The sequence below is a fragment of the Bactrocera neohumeralis genome, chromosome 6 (assembly GCF_024586455.1).
Source record: "Bactrocera neohumeralis isolate Rockhampton chromosome 6, APGP_CSIRO_Bneo_wtdbg2-racon-allhic-juicebox.fasta_v2, whole genome shotgun sequence".
Classification (NCBI taxonomy): domain Eukaryota; kingdom Metazoa; phylum Arthropoda; class Insecta; order Diptera; family Tephritidae; genus Bactrocera; species Bactrocera neohumeralis.
In genome coordinates, this window is record NC_065923.1 from 37,134,530 (window position 1) to 37,156,847 (window position 22,318).

The 22,318-nt window shown below is 35.6% G+C and overlaps 2 protein-coding genes across 4 annotated transcripts; both read left to right on the plus strand.

Moving 5' to 3' along the window:
- The first annotated feature begins 384 nt into the window (after positions 1-384).
- On the plus strand, positions 385-12,296 carry LOC126761910 (uncharacterized). The gene is made up of 8 exons (XM_050478345.1): positions 385-531; positions 2,417-2,644; positions 2,717-2,890; positions 2,955-3,241; positions 10,669-10,771; positions 10,854-11,081; positions 11,152-11,325; positions 11,833-12,296. The coding sequence occupies exons 1-8, from the start codon at positions 439-441 to the stop codon at positions 12,115-12,117; spliced, it is 1,572 nt and encodes a 523-aa protein (XP_050334302.1). The 5' UTR covers positions 385-438; the 3' UTR covers positions 12,118-12,296.
- A 4,194-nt stretch (positions 12,297-16,490) lies between these two features.
- Positions 16,491-19,714, plus strand: LOC126762067 (alcohol dehydrogenase-like). 3 transcript variants are annotated; one of them, XM_050478552.1, is made up of 5 exons: positions 16,491-16,584; positions 16,647-16,913; positions 16,994-17,221; positions 18,324-18,497; positions 18,562-19,714. In XM_050478552.1, exons 2-5 carry the CDS (start codon positions 16,821-16,823, stop codon positions 18,823-18,825), a joined length of 759 nt encoding a protein of 252 aa, XP_050334509.1. In that variant the 5' UTR covers positions 16,491-16,584; positions 16,647-16,820; the 3' UTR covers positions 18,826-19,714. The 3 variants fall into 3 exon arrangements, with proteins under 3 accessions (XP_050334509.1, XP_050334508.1, XP_050334510.1); XM_050478551.1 differs by having other exon boundaries at positions 16,492-16,584; positions 16,673-16,913; XM_050478553.1 differs by having other exon boundaries at positions 16,492-16,584; positions 16,676-16,913.
- The last annotated feature ends 2,604 nt before the right edge of the window (positions 19,715-22,318 follow it).

Below are 22,318 nucleotides of genomic sequence, written 5' to 3' on the forward strand. Positions count from 1 at the left end.
ACAAAATTTGGCTCGAATTATTCTCCAAGGCACCAGCTGATGGCTGTCACACAAAACCGAACGGTCAAATCTAGTTTTTGTAAGCACCCATGTGAAGGGTATTATTGTTTCGGTTCAACCTAAGTTATCGTTCTTACATGTTTTGTTTGTTCAATGTTGATTTTAAAACTGCAAAAATTAAAAGTCGTTCAAGGGGCATAGTAACTCACAGGGAGCAAGTTCAAAGATAGTAATCAGTTTGCTAATAGTAGCAGTAGATAATCTTGCTAATACAACAGTTATATACAAATGACTATAGAAAAGGGCATCTTATTCATAACTCACCGACAGGTGGCAAGTAGATCGCATAAACGACAGTCAGCGAACGCAACCAAATACTTTTAACTTAAGCAATATTCTACATTTAATTTTCATTATATTAAAATTGTTCTGTTGAAAATGGATCTTAAAGACAAAAATGTGATATATTCGGGTGGATTTGGTGGAATCGGTCTAGCCGGTGTCAGAGAGTTCCTAAACAGTGGTGCAAAGGTAAAGTTAAGAGCGGAATATCATAAAAAATAAACGCGATAGTTACCGATGTATGTGTTTCGAAAAGGTTAAGAAAAATTAAATATTTTCCAAAAGTCTCTTCAAGCACAAATCGTATAAAAATACCAAGTAACGAATGGAGCTTTCAAAATGAAAAATGTGCAAAATATTTACAGAACTGAGTTACAGCTGATTGAAATCATATTGACATTACGGTGTATTTCTAAATGAAAGAGATGCAAAAAGTTGAGATGAGTGACAGAAAGTTTATGAGCAAAATGGAAAGTTGCCCTCACCGTAAGGTAGTTGTAGATGACCTCTATTTAAAATTAAAACTAACTGAACAGAACGAAATTTGTAATACCCATAAAGAAACGTTGGAGACGTTATAAAATATATATGTAAATTATTAGCATGACGAGCTGAGTCGATTTAGCCCTGACCGTCTGTCTGTATATAACATTGATTTGGTTCTTTACCTCGGCTTCTAATACTATTTTTTCGGGAGTTTTTGATACCTAAAATTTATTAGAGTAAATAAAGTCTATCTTGGAACCAGCATTAACCCCAAACAACAATGTCAACCTCGAAATCCAACGGAAATAAACTTTTGCCAATAGGTCCTATCTCCACGAACTCTTCAAGTCACTCATCATTCCCATTCTGTTATATGGTACAGAGGCATGGACGATGGCAATATCTGATCAGTCGACGTTACGAGTTATCGAGAGAGAGGTTCTGCGGAAGATTTATGGTTTTTTGCACATTGGCAACGGCGAATACCTCAGTCGATTGTAGGATGAGCTGTACGACGACACTCCAACTCTGAGAGTACTCAACGCATTCTTATTTTTGGAAGGTGTACGGATAGCACCAAAAGAAATTCACAAACGAACGTTAAAAGTGTATAATGATTGTTCACCTACAAATAGAACAGTAGAAAGATTGGTTTTAAACGTGGTCGTACAAGCCTTGAAGAAGGACGTCCAAAAAGCGCATCAACACCAGAAATCATTGCCAAAATATAGGATATAGTTTTGGAAGATCGTCGATTGACTGAGAGAGATTTAGTAGAGGCTCCACACATTTGGTGGTGTGAGCCATATTTTAAGTGAAATTTGGGGTTTTAGAAAGCTGTGTGCACATTGGGTGCCGCAGTCGCTAACAATGGAACAAAAACACATTCGAATGTAACTTTCTCAGCAACGTTTGTAGCTTTTGAAAAAGGATAAAGTGGATTTTGTGCGTCGATTCATCACGATGGATGAGACTTGGGTCTATCACCATTATCCTTAATCAAAACAAGAGGCTAAAAAATGGTATGAACCTAGTTGTTCGGCTTCGAAATACGTTCGTGTCCGGAAATCGGTCAAAACGGTTATGGCATCAGTTTTTTGGGATGCGAAATGAATTTTGTTTGTGGATTACTTGCAAACAGCTGAAACAATTAATTCTGAATGTTATTAAAATTTTCTGGACCAGTTGAAGGAAAAATTCGTTAAAAAAGACCCGGTTTGCAGAAAAAGAAAAATGGTTAAAAGCCATGAATTGAAGTTCGAATTGTTGCACCATCCACCGTATTCACCAGATTTGGTCCCCAGCGACTTCCATTAGTTTCCAGTGCTAAAAAAATGTATGCGTGGCTCTAGCGTTTTTCATCAAATGAAGAGGTCATAACGGTTGTTGAAGCGTATTTTACAGATCTTCCGGATTCTCACTTCAGGGATAGGATCCACAGAATGGAGGATCGTTTGAGCAAGTGTATTAATGTTCAGAGAGATTATACTGAATAATAAAATATATTTTAAATCATAAAATTGTGTTTTTCCTATCAAACGACAAACCTTATTGAACAACCTGGTATATATATGTGATTTTATTTTAGTACGTAACAATACTTGATCTCAATGAGAATAAGGAAGCAATGTTTGAGTTAAAAACATCTCACCCTGGTGCCAAAATTGATTTTATACCTGTGGATTTGGCGAAAAAAGAGAGCATCACAGCAGCCTTTAAATCAGCTGTGGAGAAAATGGGTCACTTTGACGTTCTGGTCAATGGTTGTGGTATATGTAAGGATAGTGAAGTTGACCTAACAATCCAAATTAACTTGGTAAAATATGCTGTTATAAAATTGTTTGAAGTATTGTGCGAGTTAAATTTGTTTTCAATTTCCCCATTCTAGTTGGGGTTAATCCATAGCACCTTAACTGCGCTGCCTTACATGGATAAATCCAGTGGTGGGCGTGGTGGTACCATATTGAATATCTCATCCATCTGTGGCTTGGAGATAACTCCTTTATATGCAATTTATGCCGCTTCCAAACATGGTATTACAGCTTTCACCCGTTGCATGGGGGTTTGTATTGAAAATATATTTTAACCAAATATTGTACTAATTCATTCTCCTCAATTTACTAAAGGACCAAATTTATTTCGACCGCTTCGGAGTTAGGTTTCTAGCTATATGTCCTGGACTTACCAAAACCAACCTTATAAAGGATAATTATTTAAGTACTACATTTAAGTTTTGCCAAGAAATAGCTAAACGGTATCGCCATGCCATAGTACAGTCTGCAGAGGAGTGTGGAAAGAATATGATTAAAGTAATTGAAACTGGTAAGAACGGTGGTGTCTACTTGCTAGATTTAGGCAATGTTGAGGAAATTCCATATAAAAGGCAGTGGGTAGTTACTTATGAGACACATTAAGAGATTGTAAACAGAAAATAATAAAAAACAGTATAATTTCAATTTATGTAACTTTGATTTGACTTTTTTTTTTGAAAAATGTATTCAATAAAGAAGTTTTTTAAACCATTCAAGTCATTTTAAAAAGTTGTTGCCAACTAGTCTCATCTATCCTGCATCCATGTGTATGTACATATATACCACTACTTATTCTTTCAATATCATAACCGATCTGGAAAATCTTGTAGTGTTACGAAGTGTACTCTAAAACTGAGTGAAGCTGGGTATATGAAGGGGTCCGACCAAGCGCTCACCGATATTCTCTACTCCTTCAATTGCATTCCTGAAGACTTGGATCACTGCGTCGCAGAGGCCAGTGGTGGCTGCTTCTTCTCTGTTCACATACCTATAAGGGAGATTTTCATGGGAGAAGGCACTGGAGAAAAGGTGCAGTGTGCTTTTTCACGAATGGGTCGAAGCTAGATGGGCAGGTAGATGGGGGAGTTTTTTATAAAAAGCCCTCCGTCAATCTTAGCTTTAGACTATCGGATAAGTGTATTCTTTTACAGACAGAAGTGGCTGCTAAGATGGTGGTAGATGTACTGCTATGAAGTGCATCCTCTTTCAGAGAGGTGAATATACACTCGCTAAACAGTGCTTTCAAAGCTAATCGAGCAGTGTCTATGCTCACTGGAAGTACCATCAAGCTATTTCATCATTAGGCTCGTTGAAGAAACATCTGTGTAATCTTGCCTTTGGCAAACCACATACATAGCCGAAACTAATATTAGCCGGTTCAACAAATTTGTGGCAGGCTCAAATCACTTTGTGGATCTATAAGGGTCATATGATCAAGTATTTAGGATTTCGTAGATTTCACAACGAACCGGCGTTTTAAGCTGTCCAAGTGAGATCGTTCTTAGAATCGACCTTTTGACCTAACCTAATGAAAATCTCTACTCTATATTCTGAACTCGTTCTAAAACGAATTGGAGCACAGCAAGACCATAGAGGAGATCAACAGGTTTTCAAAATAATTCAGAAATAAAGGAAGAATAGAACGACAAAACTAAGGAAGATCAATAGCGGACTAGCCTAATGCAACAATAGTAATAAAGTCAACAGAATCATCACGACAATATCCACCCGCATAAAGATTATAACTGTATATTTATTAATATTTATTTACGTAAAATATATTATAGTTACAATTACTTACTTAGATAAAGATGCTCACCCTTTAGTACAATACTAACACCACCAAATTATATATTCACGCACACCCTACACTTACGTTAATATTATCATTTGTAACAAGCGATATATCACTGTTGACAGTCATAACTTTGAAGTCGTAGATAATTTCGTGTGTCTTTTAACCAGTATCAACACTACCAACAATGTCAGGCTGGAAATTCAACGCAGAATAACTCTTGCCAATGGGTGCTACTTTGGACTGAGTAGGCAACTGAGAAGTAAAGTCCTCTCTCGACGAACAAAAACAAAACTCTATAAGTCACTCATCATTTCCATTCTGCTATATGTTGCAAAGGCATGGACGATGGCAACATCTGATGAGTCGGCGTTACGAGTTTTCGAGAGAAAGGTTCTGCGAAATTATATCGCATTCGATGGAACAATGAGCTGTATGAGATATACGACGACATTGACATAGTTCAGCGAATTAAAAGACTGCAGCTACGCTAGCTAGGTCACGTTGTTCGAATGGACGAAAACACTCCAGCTCTGAAAGTATTCGACACAGTACCCGAGGGGGAAGCAGAGGAAGAAGAAGACCGCGTTTCGGCACCATTCCCGCCCTTCTTTTTTTTGTAGAATGCGGGTGATAACTATAAATCTGATCGCATTTGCTTTTTTGTAGATCTAACTTACTCCCAACTCAAGACTCTCCCAAAGAACCACCAGCTAAGTATTACTTCGTGGGAGTGATTGTATTTGTTTATGTATAATGTTGGAGGGAGAGTTTTTTGGCAAAAGCTCTAGCGTCTGGATACCAGACCACCTTAGTATTTTCAGCATAAGGGCAATACTGGCCTCGCTAATCACGGTTCACGGTTACAGGGAGGGTCTGACCACACTAACAATAGCATCAAGTTTCTTCGATATCAGACAGGTTGGTGCTTGGTTGGTGCTTGGTTGGGTATAGCGGAATCGCAGAAGACTGCAAAGCTGAGCAGGGCAATCGCTGCTACTTTTGTCGTATGCAATAACTTGAAATATTCATCTCGGCTAAAAAAATGGAATTAAGTCGTTACCGTACCGCATTGTACCCCAATCTAATTAGATTGTTGATTGGAATCAACACCTGTTCGACAGTGATATTTTTCTGGATCAAAGTGGTACATAAGAGGTCTATTGGATTACTTACTCTTACCATCTTATTGCAATGATAGGAGTACTCACTGGTTACACAGTACATCATCCACTGTGTAACTTTGGTTAGATAAAGGCTGAAGTTTCTCAGTAGTCATACCACTTACGAAACAGCCACAGCAGCTGGAATTGATATAAGGTTATGTTACGTTAGGTTGTACTGGTCGAATGTCACGCTATACTTAGACCTATTGGTTCTTAGTAATGCCAGAAAAAGGTTTAGTTTAATTTGATTTTGACGAATTCGTCATGCAGGACGTCGACACTTTTTGCGAACTTTAAGAGAGACGAGTTCTAAATAATGCTCGACAGAAGCATATTGTTTCAGCGTCTCTCTCTTTCCTACCTCTCTGCACATTCTGCATGTATCGGCGTTATCTCCTGTGGTGCTAGTAGGTTGAGAACCGCTCTGCAGTCGTTTCCCGTATTTCCTTAAAGCATTCCTTCCTTCCCTTATGCGTCTGTCAGCCGTTTGAGAAATTTCATTGATTATCGTTTTTACTGACTTCCTTGTTTTCTGTATTGGTAGCCAGACGGATGGTACTTTTGGCAATCTCATTTTCTATTTCGTTTGCGGAAATTTTTTGTAGCCTGCAGCCTATTACATACTCCTACATATACACATAGAATTGATATTAGGTGCCTCAAAAAAAAACGGAAGTAATAATCTGACATACCTGTTATCAATACAACCAACTATTTATACCAAATTCTTCCAAGAAATGCTCCTTAGATTTCGTTATATCATTGCAATGCATTTCTACATCAATGCACTACCAATACAAACTCATCTCTGAAGCCTCAGACAAATATAAAATAGTCCACAAAACGGATCTGAAGCCTATTTTGAGGACCTGGCACATAGATGGTGCTACTAAAATTAACTCCATATAATTTTTAATTAACCCTAATCATCAAAAGGCGTGTATATAAATTTGAGAGATTGGCTTGGTGACGAGTCTCCGAACACTCCCCCAAGAAAATCAACCATCAAGAATAGTTATGCTAAGTTTAGACGTGGTGAAAAGAGAACCGAAGACGGCGAAGGCAGTGAACTCCCAAAAGAAGTTATTACCGACGACACATCAAACAACTTCACAAAATAATTTTGAAAGTAATTTGTTCGAGTAAAGTGAAGTTGTTCGAGATATCAGGCACTCTAAAGGTATCAACTGAACGTATACACCATATCAATAACGAATATTTGGGTTTGAGTTCTGTGCAGAGTGGATGCCGCACGAGCTCACTTTTGGCCAAAAACAACGACAAGTTGACAATTCGGAGCAGTGTTGGGAGTTGTTCAAGCGTTATAAACCCAAGTTTTTGCCTCAATATGTGACAATGGTTGAAACATGGCTCCATCGTTTCACTCTGAAGTCCAATCGGCAGTCATCCGAGTGGATCCGAATCCGCTCCAAAGTGTGAAAAAATGCAATAGTTCGCTAGCAAGGTTATGTCGTACTTATGTATTTTGGGATGCGCATGGAATAATATTTATTGACTACCTTGAAAAAGGAAGGACCATTAAAAGCGACTACAACGTATGTAGTGTTATTGGATCAAAATCACCGAAAACCGGCCGCATTTGAAGAAGAATAAAATGCTGTTTCCCCAAGCAAATCGTACTACAATAACGGTATCCAAAAGTTAAAGGGTCGCTATAATCAGTGTGACACCCTTAAAGAGAATTAAAAAAAGAAATTTTGCGAATAAAATGTTGTTTACTATGATAGGCCGAGAACTTTTCAATTGACTTGTTATGTACATATATAAGTAGATATCATTTGATTTGCAGAACACCTTAATTTAAATAATTTCATTCGGTTTCTGGATTATGCCCGACTATTATATATACTACCATACATATAATGATTTTCGTTATTAATAAAGTTTTGTAGAACTATTCTCCAACATTTTGGTCGATTTTGTTTTAAGAATTTCAAGAATATTTTGAACAAAATTTGCATATATGTATTTAATAATTAATTTTCCAGTCCTAACATCTTATAGCGTGAATTTTATTAAACAAGAATTATTGACTTTAAGAAATGGAATTACAAACCCGTTTTTAAGCTATTCATTCGAATAACAGCAGAGCTGTTCTTGAAACACAATTTGCGTCCAGATCATACAAATGAAACGAAGCGAAAATTAATGCAATATCGTTCATTTCATTTTAACCGCGAGACATAAAGATGGCTCAAATTATACTATATTATAGACCGTCGAAGGACCAAACATCAATACCGATATATCCTCTCGTTCCCCGACGAAATGGAACATGTTGAGGCTTAGTCCTTTGAATCTATATGTAAATGTTTGATTGATATAATTAAATTTGGTGTTTTGTGTGAAAAAACGGTTTTTCCAAGTTTTTGTGTTTTTTAAAACTTAAAAATCGGCACCCTAGTGAGGTTGGTATTATAGGTGGGGAAACCGGACCATTCTACGCCCACAAATTGTCGTTAAGTGAAAAACTATGAAGACATATTTATAACCAAGCCACAAATTAAAAAAACTGTAATTTGTATTGTGTTGGTGGTCAAGAAGAGAAGGTGCGAAGCATTAGAATTCACAGTTCACATGGTCCTTAATTAATTCCTAGGTCTAAACATTGCACAAAAACTTTGTCATAGGCATTGAGGATCTATTCGCTACCTAAGGAGCTGAAAGATTATGTTCCATTTTGGATGTAATATGACACTCCCTAATTACATGTTGTGTATAAATTTTTATTTCGGTAACTGTATGACTCTCGATTTATATACTGTGAAGTGAAAGAATCATATGAATATTGATATATGGGAAGTAGGCTTGGTTGTAGTTCGATTTCTTTTTTACAATGTAATATATAAGGGTTGAGATACCGTTAAGAATCCAATTTGGTTGATTTTGGTCGAGTAGTGCCTGAGACATCAAATTTTATCTCAAAGTGGGCGATGTCACTCACGTGAACGACCCAATTTTTATAATGAATTTACAAGGTGTGCTCCAAAGTAAACAGGACTTTTTGATTCTAGCGCCCCCTGGTGGCGCCATCTATAATATATGTCGACTTGTGCGTTAGAATCTGCTATATTTATCGATTGCACAGTGAGCGTTTTAAGTGTCAGTATGTTTGTGTTGTCGGTGCGAAAATGAGCTTCGAACAAAGAGCCAATATTAAATTTTGTATTCAAAATTGATAAAACTTTTACCGAAACGTTGCAATTGATGAAATAAGTTTACGGGGTTGATTGCCTATCCCGTAGCAGAGAGCACGAGTGGTTTCAATGTTTTCAAAGTGGTCGTGAGGACATAAATGACGAACAACATGTGGGCCAATCAAAATCCGTGATCACCGGATTTCCATCGAAACTATGCGTGAATTCATCAAAAATCAACCGAAATCAACATTGAAATTCATGGAATTGTACATCTCCAAAACATCGATTAATCGCATTTTGACCGAACATTTGGGCTTACGAAAGGTGTGTACACGGTTTGTTCCGCACAAATTGACTGACGACCAAAAATTGCTCAGAATCCAACATTCGAAGGACATCATTGTGACCGATTATTTGACCAAAAATCACATTTTAACCATTAACCACTTCCCGTATTCACCTGATATGACACCGTGCGGCTTGCACCGGCATACTGGCGGCCATACCGGCCAGCGAACTAAAACACTCGTTCGACATGCGTTTGGACCGTGCAAAAAGCTGTATTGAAGCAGAAAGAAACTATTTTGAATAAAATAAATTGATTTTTCCGAAAAAACCATTTGTTCTGTTTTTTTTTTTAAGTCCGTTTACCTTGGAATGCACCTAGTATACATTTCTTCTCTGTTAGTGTTAGTGTGGAGTGGTATGCAATGTTCCTACTACTATCCGTTGTTCGTATCACCTAAAACCAATCGAGATAGATATGGAGTCGGAAAGCATTGTTTCACAGACATTAACGCGCGGTGTTTTTCGAAAAAATGAGTAACTTTAGGACCAATCGTGCTTTCACTTTTCTTAGGCCGAAATGATCTTTCGAAATGGTTTTCACTTATCTTTTCGATATTCCAACGGTGACAGTAAGATCACTGGCTGATAATCGTCGATTTTCAAGAATCATTTTCCTTATTTTAATGACGCGTTGATCATCAGTTGATGTTGATGACCGTCCTGGACTTGGTTCGTCGTCAAATGTTCTCTATAATTTGTACCATTCAAAACACTTGCTCGCGACAAACATTTATCACCTAAGCTTTTTCCAACATTCTGATCGTTTCGGCAACAGAAATTTGATTCCAGACAAAAAATTTATTGGAACTTCTTTGTTGAATAATTGCACTCATCGTAAAAATCGCCAAACGCACTTTATGTGCTCCAGAAAGGCAAGCGTATACTAAACACTATTGATTATTGTAATGTGAAATTGGGCCCAGATGTCACTGATTGTCATACCAATATAGAAAAAAATATTTCGACGAGTGGGTTTTCGCACGAAATTTAAATTAAAAAGTCTTGGTATTTTTTGCCCACAGTAGTCTAAAAGAGAACGCGAGAGATTGGAGCAAGTATGGAATAAAAATTAGCTACAGCAAAACAATGAAATTTCTAAAATTACTAGACTTATGAAAACGAAAACGTTTCTTTTAACATACTGTATTCTCAGCAAAACAATTGAGAACAACATACTGTTAAACTCGTATCTTTACAATTTATTAATGCCTTTTAAAAGATAATAAATTACAAATATACATATGTTTATTTATATAATAATAACAAAAGAAACATGGAACATATCTTATCAATTCGATGACAAGCGAACAGATTCACTCTCTCTTTTAATTACCATAAGATTCACTTTTTAGTTTAGGGTAAACAAAACCAATAGCAGACTTTATACGCGAAATCGTAATCATTTAAGAACACTTAAGAGAGGAACATTTTGTTAGAATGTGTAGTTCTACAGCAGTCGTCGTACTAAATAGACATTCAATCAGTATTAATCGTGCAACGCAAGCAAGTAGACGGAATATTTTGACTTCGTTTAGTATTCAGAAGTGCAGTTGATTTAGTAAACCAAATATGGATTTGAAAGGTAAAAATGTGATTTATGAAGGTGGTTTTGGAGGCATTGGACAGCGTTGTTTGAGGGAATTTCTCGCCAAAGGTGTAAAGGTAAATTTGCAAAGTAAAATTTTAGTTTCCCCAAAAGAATATTCATATGTATACAAATATTTATATATATTTTTTTTTAAAGAACCTAGTAATTTTCGATTTGCAAGAAAATGCAGACATTTTGCAAGATTTAAGGACCTCGTATCCCGAGGCGAATATCTTTTTCTTTGCCTTCGACATCACTGATAAGAATAGCATTACAGCGGCCTTCGAGAAAGCGGTTGAGAAAATCGGACACTTTGATGTGCTGGTCAATGGTTGTGGTTTGATGGATGATACCAAAGTGGAGCTGATGATTGAAATTAATTTGGTAGGTTGTTAAGCATGAAAAGACTTTCAGAATTGGTTTTATAATTTCCTCTGCATACAATACTTCTCAGATGGGTTTAATTCATAGTACTTTGACGGCTCTGCCATATATGAATAAATCCAATGGTGGACGCGGTGGCCTTATCATCAATATATCTTCTGTGGCCGGCTTGGAGCCAACGGCTGTCGTAGCTGTTTATTCGGCGGCAAAACACGGTGTCACAGCATTCACACGAGCCATGGCGGTGAGTAAATACTTATATTGAATGAGCACATATGAGAAAAACAGCTTTTAGCCTAAATAATCCAAATTGTGCATTTCATAGTATATGCTGGAATGCATTTTGGTATGGCTGGTTTTTACGGTATTGAAATGTGTATATACATATGTACATACACATACTTATTTGTGTTGGCTGTACACACAAACATACCAAGTTATTAACCAGTTGCAATTTCAGTTGCGCCAATTTTTTTTTTTTTTGGTAATTAAATGCAGACAATGAAATTGGAGAGTTGAGAATAATTTTATTTGTATAACCTAAATTTAATTGCCACAGAGTTTTGAAAACCGGACTATACATGATAAACGGTAGCAGCAATATACAAAGCCAAAAGCAAAATATTCCTGACAACAACCGTTAAGTCATAAATACTAAAATTTATATATTTCTTGCTTGAATTATTTCTTTTATTAAATATAATATAATAATTGCGTTCACTTGACTCTTATAACTTTGTAATTTTTTCAGAATCCCCACTACTACAAGCATTTCGGCGTGAGCTTTATCACCATTTGTCCAGGCATTACAGAAACTAACCTTGTGGCGAACATTCACGACAAGGTAATATTTAAATTCGCTGAAGTTTTAGGCGCACGTTTGGATACAGCCGAGCGCCAAAGTCCCGAAGTTTGCGCACAGAACTTGGTGAAACTTGCGGAGACTGGCAAAAATGGTGGTGTCTATATGCTGGATTTGGGCGAAATTAAGGAAATAACATTCCCCACCATGTGGACGCCGGTTTTCAACTCTTAAAATTGGTATTGGAATTAACTGTTAATTTTAAATCCCGAATTAATTAATGTTTGTAGATTGTTCTATTGACTTCTAGTTTATATGTACACATGTTACCAACTCTTTAGAGTTATAATTTTTTAGACATCTGGTTTGCAAGAAGAAATAAAATGCACATGATTAAATCTTATGAACAAGAATTTAGTTTTATCATAAAGATAAGGGTTTATTGTTTTAAAAATCATTTCGAGCAAGTGAACGTCGCGGCTGGCTCGAATAAATTCCAGACGAGAGGCCCTATTTTCAACCGCTTTTTGTAGCAATCGCGGCCGTGTGTCAGTATTCTCTTCTAAGGCGTCGATCGTCTCGCACTTATCTGCGTAGACTAGTGACTTCATAAAAACGCACAAAGAAAATGCACCGGAGTTTAATCGCACTATCTTGAAGGCCACGCCACAGGCCTAAGACGCGAGATAATGCGCTCAACAAAAGTTTCCTTCAAAAATTTTTTTATTTTAGTGAATAAAAGGGGATGGCAAAACGATTTATGTATTAATAGTGTTATCTCTTATGGCATATACACAAACTAAGAACCATTTTGCTGTAGTAAAATGCCAAGTGTTGATCCGTGATGGTTTCAGAAAACAACTCTTATCGCTTTTTGCTTCTGCTGTTTATCTCATACCACAGATGTTGTTATGCTAACAATTAATACAATTTTATTGAATAATACTTCAGCACGATAATTATACTTATATTATCTCCGATTCTATGTTCACAAACAATTTTTCATCTTGATAGCAAACTTGATAGAGAGTAGTCACAAAGATAAGGTATCTAATCACGTCTCAAAATAACATTTTCCTTTTCCAACCAACAAAATAAATAGTTAAAGGTTAACAATATAAAAACTTACTGGGATTTTGAAATTTTTTTTCGAGATTGATTTATTTTCACCATTATCAGCAAGATGCTTTGATATTTTGTGATGACAAGGAAATATTCCACCTTGATGTAACCGTGAATAAAATCATCATTAAATATGTGCGATTAAGATCATTATGGATAATCTAAATGAATAAGATTTTTTTTTATAATTTTTAGTTGTATCTCTATAAATGTAGGTCATTGTGAAAAAACTTTCACAAACAAGTGTTAAAGTCTAAGCCCCACTTAATCGTTGTATAAATACTATATTACGCAATTTTTCGCATTTAGAATTTAAAGCTAGTCGATTTTGTACTTTTTTTTTGTATACAACGTGCAAAGTCAATTTGTGTCGAAACAGTTAAAAGTTTTCTTTTTTATATCGTTTTAAGCGACGACTGCATTTTTAAACCGCAGAAAACGACAGCTAACCGCATTGTTAATATGAGCAGAAAAGCTTTCCTCATATTTCCATCGTAAACCGGTCAAAAAAGCACCGGAACACGATTGAAAACAAACTTGAGAATCAGTCACAACAAAGTTACGAAACGTACGCAATGTTACGAGTTACACTTAAAAAATCGGAGTGGATCAATTTCAGCGTACGCAAAGCTTCTATAGGAGTTAGTGGTTTTTGAGCAGCTAAGTTCATGCCTTGAGCGCGCCAGCCTCGTTGCGACATGAATGCAACAGATTCTTAGGTAATAAAATGCATTCAAAAAGTAACGTTTTCATTTTCCAAAGTGGAAAAAATGTTGTAATTATAGCAAATACTTTGTTTTGTTATGTTCAATATTAGCTCCAATCTTCCGCATAGTCTAATATAGTCTGAAATCTTTGATGGCAAATTTGAACTAAATTTTTCACATATTTTACAGGAAGCTACCTGCAGATATTTTGGAGTGTCCGAATGAAATTTTTTGTTGTCGTAAGCTGTTTTTTTTATGTTTTGGCATTCACTAAAGTCCAAACATTCTGCCCTTTTCTTATCCCAACACGTCTAAGGTATGCAGATGTTACGTTGCCTCAATTATGATGCCAGATCTCTGAAGTCTTCCTCTTATTGTATTTAGTTCCATTAAATTATTATGTGCGTGGAATCGCATTTCTGGTGCCGAAGCGTTCTGAATGTTAGAGAAGGCCTTCGGTGATAATTGTTTGTCGTCAAACAGGTGTTTTGGATTAGTAGCAATTATTCAAGTAGGGTCGAGAACGAATCGAGGACTGTCATCAACATCAACTGATGATCAACATGCCAATGAAATAAAGAAGATAATGCTTGAGGATCGACGATTAACAGTCAGAGATCTTACTGTCACCGTTGGGATATCGGAAGGATCAGTGTTAACCATTTGAAAGATCATTTAGGTCTAAGAAAAGAGAAAGGATGATTGGTTTCAAAATCACTCAGAAAACGAAAAACAGCGTCGAGTTAACGTCTGTGAAACAATACTTTCTTTCCGACTACCAGGACGTCGTGAAACGTATACTGGCGATGAGTCTTGGATCTAAAAGCCGGAAAAAACACGTCAAAGCAAGGTTATGTGACATTTTTTTTTTTAGATTATTGAGGTGTGGTACACTCCGAATTCCTTCCGACCGGCCAAACTTTCAACATGGAGTAATATTTGAGTGTTTTGCAACACAATCGCGAGGCTATTCGTAAAAAGAGGTACTAAGATAATGCACCGTGGTATGCTGCATTGATTCTTCGACCGCTCCGAGGTAACCGGTTTCAGTCAATTGAAGATATTAAGCGTGAATCGCTACGGACATTGAAAGCTATTCCGGAAATTGACTTTAATAACTATTTCAAGAATCGCACATAACCTTGGCACAAGTGTATTAAGGCCAAGGCGATTACTTTGAGGGGGACGACTTTTCTTAGGCTGTGGATTGGTATCTATTTGAAAAGGAGAAAAATACCTTTGTCTTCACTTTTAGATATCACGGGATTCCTTCCTCTTAGTGGCTTGACATCTACGTTTCCAGTTTCTTCATTATTGTCAGACCACATCTTCATAAATGTACAATTCGCACTATACAAATTTCATAAGTTATCTCTTCAAATCAAAAAGGTCTCTAAACCAGGACTGGATTTTGATCGATCAGTTTGTATGGCAGCCATATAGTGGTCCGATATCGGTGGTTTCGACAAATGAGCAGATTTTTGTGGAGAAAAAAGGACGTGAGACAATTTTCAGATCGATATCTGCAAGACTGACGCCTAAATCGACTCAAGTCATCACTTATGTAAATATAAAGTGGAAAATGATTTGATTATACTTAAACTGAATGTACTCACGGAATATAATAACTTTTGAGATGCACGTATCGTCAGTTGAATAAAAATTTCGAATGAAAAATCAGATATAATTATTTCTACTTATTGTATATTGTATATTTTTATACCCTGAACAGGGTATATTAAGTTTGTCACGAAGTTTGTAACACCCAGAAGGAATCGTCGGAGACCCTATAATGTATATATATAAATGATCAGTATGTCGAGCTGAGTCGATTTAGCCATGTCCGTCTGTCTGTCTGTCCGTCTGTCCGTCTGTCTGTATATATACGAACTAGTCCCTCAGTTTTTAAGATATCGTTTTGAAATTTTGCAAACGTCATTTTCTCTTCAAGAAGCTGCTCATTTGTCGGAACGGCCGATATCGGACCACTATAACATATAGCTGCCATACAAACTGAACGATCGGAATCAAGTTCTTGTATGGACAACTTTCACATTTGACAAGATATATTCACGAAATTTGGTATGGGTTATTTTCTAAGACAACAATGTAATCTCCGAAAAAATTGTTCAGATCGTTTAACTATAGCATATAGCTGCCATACAAACTGAACGATCGGAATAAAGTTCTTGTATGGACAACTTTCACATTTGACAAGATATATTCACGAAATTTGGTATATGTTATTTTCTAAGGCAACAATGTAATCTCCGAAGAAATTGTTCAGATCGTTTAACTATAGCATATAGCTGCCATACAAACTGAACGATCGGAATAAAGTTCTTGTATGGAAAACTTTCACATTTGACAAGATATATTCACGAAATTTGGTATGTGTTATTTTTTAAGGCAACAATGTAATCTCTAAAAAACTTGTTTAGAACGGATTACTATAGCATATAGCTTCCATACAAACTGAACACATAGTTACTAACAGAAATGCACCTGTGAAGGGTATTTAGCTTCGGTGCAACCGAAGTTAACGTTTTTTCTTGTTTAATTTAATTCCATATCCAATAGCGCAGCACACTGTAGCACAGATGCTCTGGCGTAAAGCTCTCATATCAACAGAGCGCATACCGGTCAAATATTTGTGCTTTCATGGTTGTTTGCGAATGTGTCGCACAAAAGCAAAAGCTGATAAGTTATAGCAATGATAATAACCAATAAACACAAGGCAATGAGAAATTTAAAATAAATTATTGCACAATAATCTCAGTATACTGTGACAATAATCGCTGATGGGTGCAGAGTAGTAACAGCGGCAGGCAATTTAATGTTTAAAATAAACTTATTATTAGCTTTAAAAATGGTAAAGATTTTTAATTCATTTATATAAACAATGAAATGTTAAAATATTTATTTCGACGAAAGTCAAATGAAAAATGTGCCTTTTTCAGCAGTGCATACGTTTATAGTAGCACGCGCACCCAGCATGGCACATAAAATTACGAGAATAAGTGGAGTGACAGACCGGCAAGTGGAGTTGCGATCAGTAATTAAACACGCGATCGCAGTTCGGCCGAAATTATCAGCCACCACAAAAGTATGGATTTAAAGAATAAAAATGTAATTTATGTGGGTGGATTTGGTGGCATCGGTTTCTGTTGTTGCAAAAGCCTCTTAGAACAAGGGGTGGCCGTAAGTACTAAGCACATACCAACAGCTAGTTAATGCAATTCAACCGCAGTAAACTGCAATCAATTGTATATTCCAATTAGAATATAGCGATTATGGATGTGGTTGAGGATGCTGAAATGCTTGAGACATTGCAAGCTATCAATAAAGCTGCTAATGTATTCTATATCAAAATGGACTTAACAGATGTGGAGAATATAGAGGGTGCCTTCACAGAAGCACATGACACAATGGGTCGCTTCGATATTGTGGTGAACGGTAGTGGCATAATGAATGAACATGAAATCGAACGAACAATACAAATCAATTTGGTGAGTTGAAAAAAGAAGCAGAAGCGACTAACAGCTAACCGTTGTGTTTTGTTTTCATTTAAATCAATGCGATTAGACTTTTTCACACTCGAAAATACCCCGCTGTGAAATCAACAAGGCATGAACTACTTCACAAGTGGTATAAAACGAACTAGTCGGACTCTAGAACTCTTCATGCTTAGAAGTAATTATTAAATTTCGGGCAGAACTAAATTTTTCGTGAAACGTTGAAATGAAAGAAGACAAGAAAAGCCATGAATTTTAGTAGCACTGAAGCTAGAATATTATTCACAAATAAAAAAGTTGCCATAAAAGAATTTGATTTTGATCGATCAGTTTGTATGGCAGCTATATGCTATAGTAGTCCGATCGGAACAATGTTTTCGAAGATTATAGCGTTATCTTCGATAATAATCTATGCCAAATTTCGTGAAGACACCTTGCCGCAAAAAAAGTTTTCTTAATAAGGACTTGTTCTTTCTTTATCGTTCAATTTGTATGGCAGCTAAATGCTATAGTGGTCCGATCGGATTAATTTTGTTAAAGATTATAGAGTTTTCTCGATAACAAACTGCAGAATTTCGTGAAGGTACCTTGCCAAATAAAAAAGATTTCCTTATAAGGACTTATTTTTAATCATTCAATTCGTATGGCAGCTGTTATGGCTATAGTGGTTCGATCTGAAAATAATTTTCGAAAATTGTAGCGTTGCTTTAACCAATAATTTAAACTTCGTGATAATACGAGTATTTTATCACACGAAAAAGTTTTTCGAACAAGAACTTGACTTTGAACGTTCAGTTCGTTTGGCAGCTACCATATATGCTGTAGGAGTCCGATTGCGGCAGTGCTGACAAATGAGCGGCTTCTTAGGGAGAAAAATAAGTGTATAAAGTTTTATATCGATCTCAGAAACTGAGAAATACATAAATCTGAAGTTTTTTTTTGATTACTTCGTTTTTCGCCTAGAAATACTGAGAGTATACTAATACTATTGTGACTAGTTTGAAGTTTCACTGCAGAGTATTACGTTAGCGTATAAATATCTACTTGCGAGATTTTATGTATGAATGTAACATATGTATGTGCGTATGTATTCCAGTTAGGTGTCATTTACAGCACTTTTGCGGCTTTGCGTCTAATGGACAAATCGAAAGGTGGGAATGGCGGTCTAATCGTAAACATTTCCTCCGTCGTCAGTTTGGATGCTTATGGCGCATATGCTGTGTATACCGCTTCTAAATATGGTGTTAATGGATTCACACGAGCACTTTCGGTTTGTTATCATAATACTAATTAATTTTGTATAAATATGTTTATGATATTCATTGATCTTTCAGGATCCATATTATTACAGTCAAACAAAAGTCGGTTTCATCACGATCTGCCCGAGCACAACGGAAACACAAATGGTTTCATCGCTCCGCATGGATGCATTGACAACATTCGATCGTATGCCACCACTGCCCAAGACGTTGTGTAACAATCAAAGTCCGGAAAATTGTGCCTATAATTTAGTAACAGCCATTAAGACTGCCAAAAATGGTTCAGTGTGGATTTTGAGTGCCGGCATTCTAAGGGAATATCACTATCCCGATATCTAAATGAAAAGGAAAATTTTGAAAGCAAAACAGCCATTGAAAGGGAAATAACATAATAGATTTGTAAAGATTAAAAGGTGTCAAATATGTTATTTAATTTGTTTTCGACGGCTACTGACATAGAATTACTTCGAAATATAATTTAATATCGCCTGCTAAAAAATAAGTTTGATAAATGCCTTTTAAAAATATGTTTATATAAAAGTATTCACTTTTAATAATAATTTAAGCCCAAAGGAATCTATTTAAATTAATGCTTGCTCTTAAAAACTTTGTGTCATTGCCGATGAAAAGTTTAGTATCCAATTAATTATATATTTTTTATCTAATAGTTTACTGAAAACTTCACTGCTACTTATGCGTGTATATGCTGTAACTGCCAGCAACGATTTTTAATTGCAGTCGATCTCATGGAAAACGGTTTTTGAAATTTCATTACACCTATGTATGTAAATTAATCAAACTCGAATAGAAGCCATGCAACTAGACATTAAAATTTATTCTTACATAACTCTAGTGATAGTCAGTAAGATATATAAGATAATGTGAACAACCGAAAATATATGTATTCCTAACCTAACAATTATGCTTAATTAGAAATCGAAAATTCTATTCAATATCGGAAAGCGCATACAATTTAATATACTGCTGTGTTTAGATACTTATTAAGTATATTTAAGTCTAGGACAAAATAAAATCTTTAAACATATAAAAAAATTACGTGTCACGTTTTGTCCGGGGTAAATTCCTAAACTACTGAACCTATTTTAGTAAAATTTAGCACACCCTATCCAGTTTGATCCAACTTAGAAGATAGGATAGTTTATATCTAAATTATGTTAAAAGTAAAAAAAAAATCATAAATAAAAAAAATATATATTTCAAACCATAACCGTGTCTTCAAGAATAAGGGTTTACATGGGTTTCCTCGGGTAAAAAACAGCTTTTTTTCAAAATTTTTTTTCTCATATAAAAAATTAAATTTTTTTTTCCTCGGGTAAAAAACAGTTTTTTTTCAAAATTTTTTTCTCATTTAAAAACTAAATATTTTTATTGAATTCGAATTTTTTATTGTTACTTACACTATTAACTGAAATTCTGAAATTTTTGGAAAATAATATTTTAAACTCGGCCATTGCGATTATCTAAAGTGAAAAAATACATGTTTTAGTTAAAACTTTAACTTAGAACTTGGACGAAGGAAAAAAATTGAAAATTGGATATTTGGCAGACATTTTTACAATAAAATCATTGAAAATTTCGCGACTTTTTTTTCAAATAGTTGTAATCGGAAAAAAAATCCGTCTTCCGAGTCTTTAAGAATTGTATCTCAAGGACCTGTGTAAAATTACGTGAAGATAGGTTGAGTAGTTCCGGAAAAATCTTGCCAACCAACTTCAAAATACAGTTTCGAGAAAAACGAGTTTAAAGACGGCAAACTTAAGCTAGCTAGCCTCGAGTGCATAAGTTCTCAAGACTGTGTCTCCGAAACTGTTACTCGGATCAACGAGAAAATTTAGGACAATATTGTAGAAGTGTTTTAGAATTCAATAAGGTAATAAAAATCAATGAATCAATCATCAATTTTTGAAACCCGTAAGCCCATGGAACCCGTTAAACAAAACAAACGACAACTTCGGTTGCTCCGAAGCCACGTGGATTGCCTTGATATTTCGGAATTTGGTAACCTTAGTTTAGCAATTTGGCAACTCAAAACTTTATCCTAAGGTTTGAAATTTATAATGTTATACATACTCAGAACGTTTTGACATACTACCGCTTTTCTTTTGCTTACAGTAACTTAATATATTCATCTCGGCCAAAAAATGGAATTGAACCGCCAACATTTTCGAGCGATTATTTTTTACAACTTTTAATTAACTCAGCGACAATACATTGTTAAGTTTTTGGCGATGAAACTCCATCAAGGACCAGTGTTTATCGATGATACAGTGAATCCAATCGAGGTCGTAGTTCACTCCAAGACGAATTTCGTGAAGGTCGAAACAAATCAGTTGTTGTTTCGGAAACAATTAATGCTGTGCACAAACTAATATTGCCAGATCGACATGTGACCTATCGTGAGATAGAGGCAAATATAGGGATTATTAGTACTGGCATACATTGCATAAGGATTTAATAAAAAAATTATTGACGGTTCATGAGAGATATTGAAATGTGGATTTACCGTATACACCCGAAAGTTAAGAACAGTCGGCTTCATGGGTATTTTAAGATAAGCCGGGTGTAACAAAAGTTGTTCGCGGACGAAGCACTTCCAGGCTTGGTTGCCAGTTTTTTTGGAACAACTGAATATATCGCAACCATACCAATAGAACAATGCAAAACAATAAATTCCGAGTTATACACAACTATCTGTTTGTCAGTTGTCTTTCAAGAAATCAGGAAAACCAAGCACAGAAGACGGATCACTCTTCACCACGACAATGTGAAACAACTGCATTTTTTATCACTTAAAACCACGATTTGATGAATAATCTACCGTAAAGTCTTGACTTGCTACCGAATAACGTCCTTTATTTTCCAGTCCAACGTCTTTCGACACTTTTGAATCAAACACAACAAAAATATATAGATCTAAATGGAGATCATTTTGAAAAACAACATAGCGATTCCCGATGATTACAATTTTTTTTGTTCCCTAACCTCAAAACCTAAGTATAATTCACTATAGCATAAAATGGTATGAAAAGATCCATGGCGCGATTTTGATCGGTAAATTTGTATGGCAGCTCTACTGATCCGATCTGAAAAATTTCTACTGAGATTGTACCGTGACCTTAGACAATAATTCATGCAAAATTTCGTGGAAATGTCAAATGAAAAAGCTTTCCACGTTACGTTCTAAACAATTTATTTGAGATTATACCGTTGCCTTGGACAATAATTTGTGTCGTATTTAGTGAAGACACTTTGTCAAATAAAAAGTTATCAACACAAGGAAATGTATTTTATCATTCCATTTGTATGACAGCTATATATATTATATTATAGTGGTCCGATTCGGCGGTTCAGACAATTAAGAAGCTTTTTCAACTGGAGATGAAAGGACATTTATCCGATCGATATCTCAAAAACTGTTCCGCTAGTTTGCGTATATAGACTCAGCTCATCATGCTGATCATTTATGATATATAGGTATACATATATTTTACAGGGTCTCCAACGTTTCTTCGTGTTAAACTTAATACACCTTGTTCAGGATATAACAACAATTAATTTGAGTAAAGTGCCAAAGGGAAAGTTGATTATTGTTTCCTATGCAAAATATTTGTAGTGTGAATGGACCCGCCCGACCGATATATGACATTTTACTGACATACTGGGAAAATAGAAAAATCGGACTACAACCACGCTTATACAATTTTATATTCATTTGATTCTTTAACTTTCCTGTGTACAGATCCAGAAGCAATTAATATAACGGGAAAAAACTTTGCACGTATAATGCCTTTGAAGTATGCCACCTTATGAT

What these genes read in the sequence shown, in the direction of transcription:
- LOC126761910 (XM_050478345.1), top strand. Translation starts at nt 439, where the DNA reads ATGGATCTTAAAGACAAAAATGTGATATATTCGGGTGGATTTGGTGGA. An exon ending in TCCTAAACAGTGGTGCAAAG is followed by an intron (nt 532 to 2,416) that starts GTAAAGTTAAGA and finishes ATTTTATTTTAG; the next exon opens with TACGTAACAATACTTGATCT. An exon ending in CATTCACACGAGCCATGGCG is followed by an intron (nt 11,326 to 11,832) that starts GTGAGTAAATAC and finishes TAATTTTTTCAG; the next exon opens with AATCCCCACTACTACAAGCA.
- LOC126762067 (XM_050478552.1), top strand. Translation starts at nt 16,821, where the DNA reads ATGGATTTAAAGAATAAAAATGTAATTTATGTGGGTGGATTTGGTGGC. An exon ending in GAACAATACAAATCAATTTG is followed by an intron (nt 17,222 to 18,323) that starts GTGAGTTGAAAA and finishes TATGTATTCCAG; the next exon opens with TTAGGTGTCATTTACAGCAC. An exon ending in GATTCACACGAGCACTTTCG is followed by an intron (nt 18,498 to 18,561) that starts GTTTGTTATCAT and finishes TTGATCTTTCAG; the next exon opens with GATCCATATTATTACAGTCA.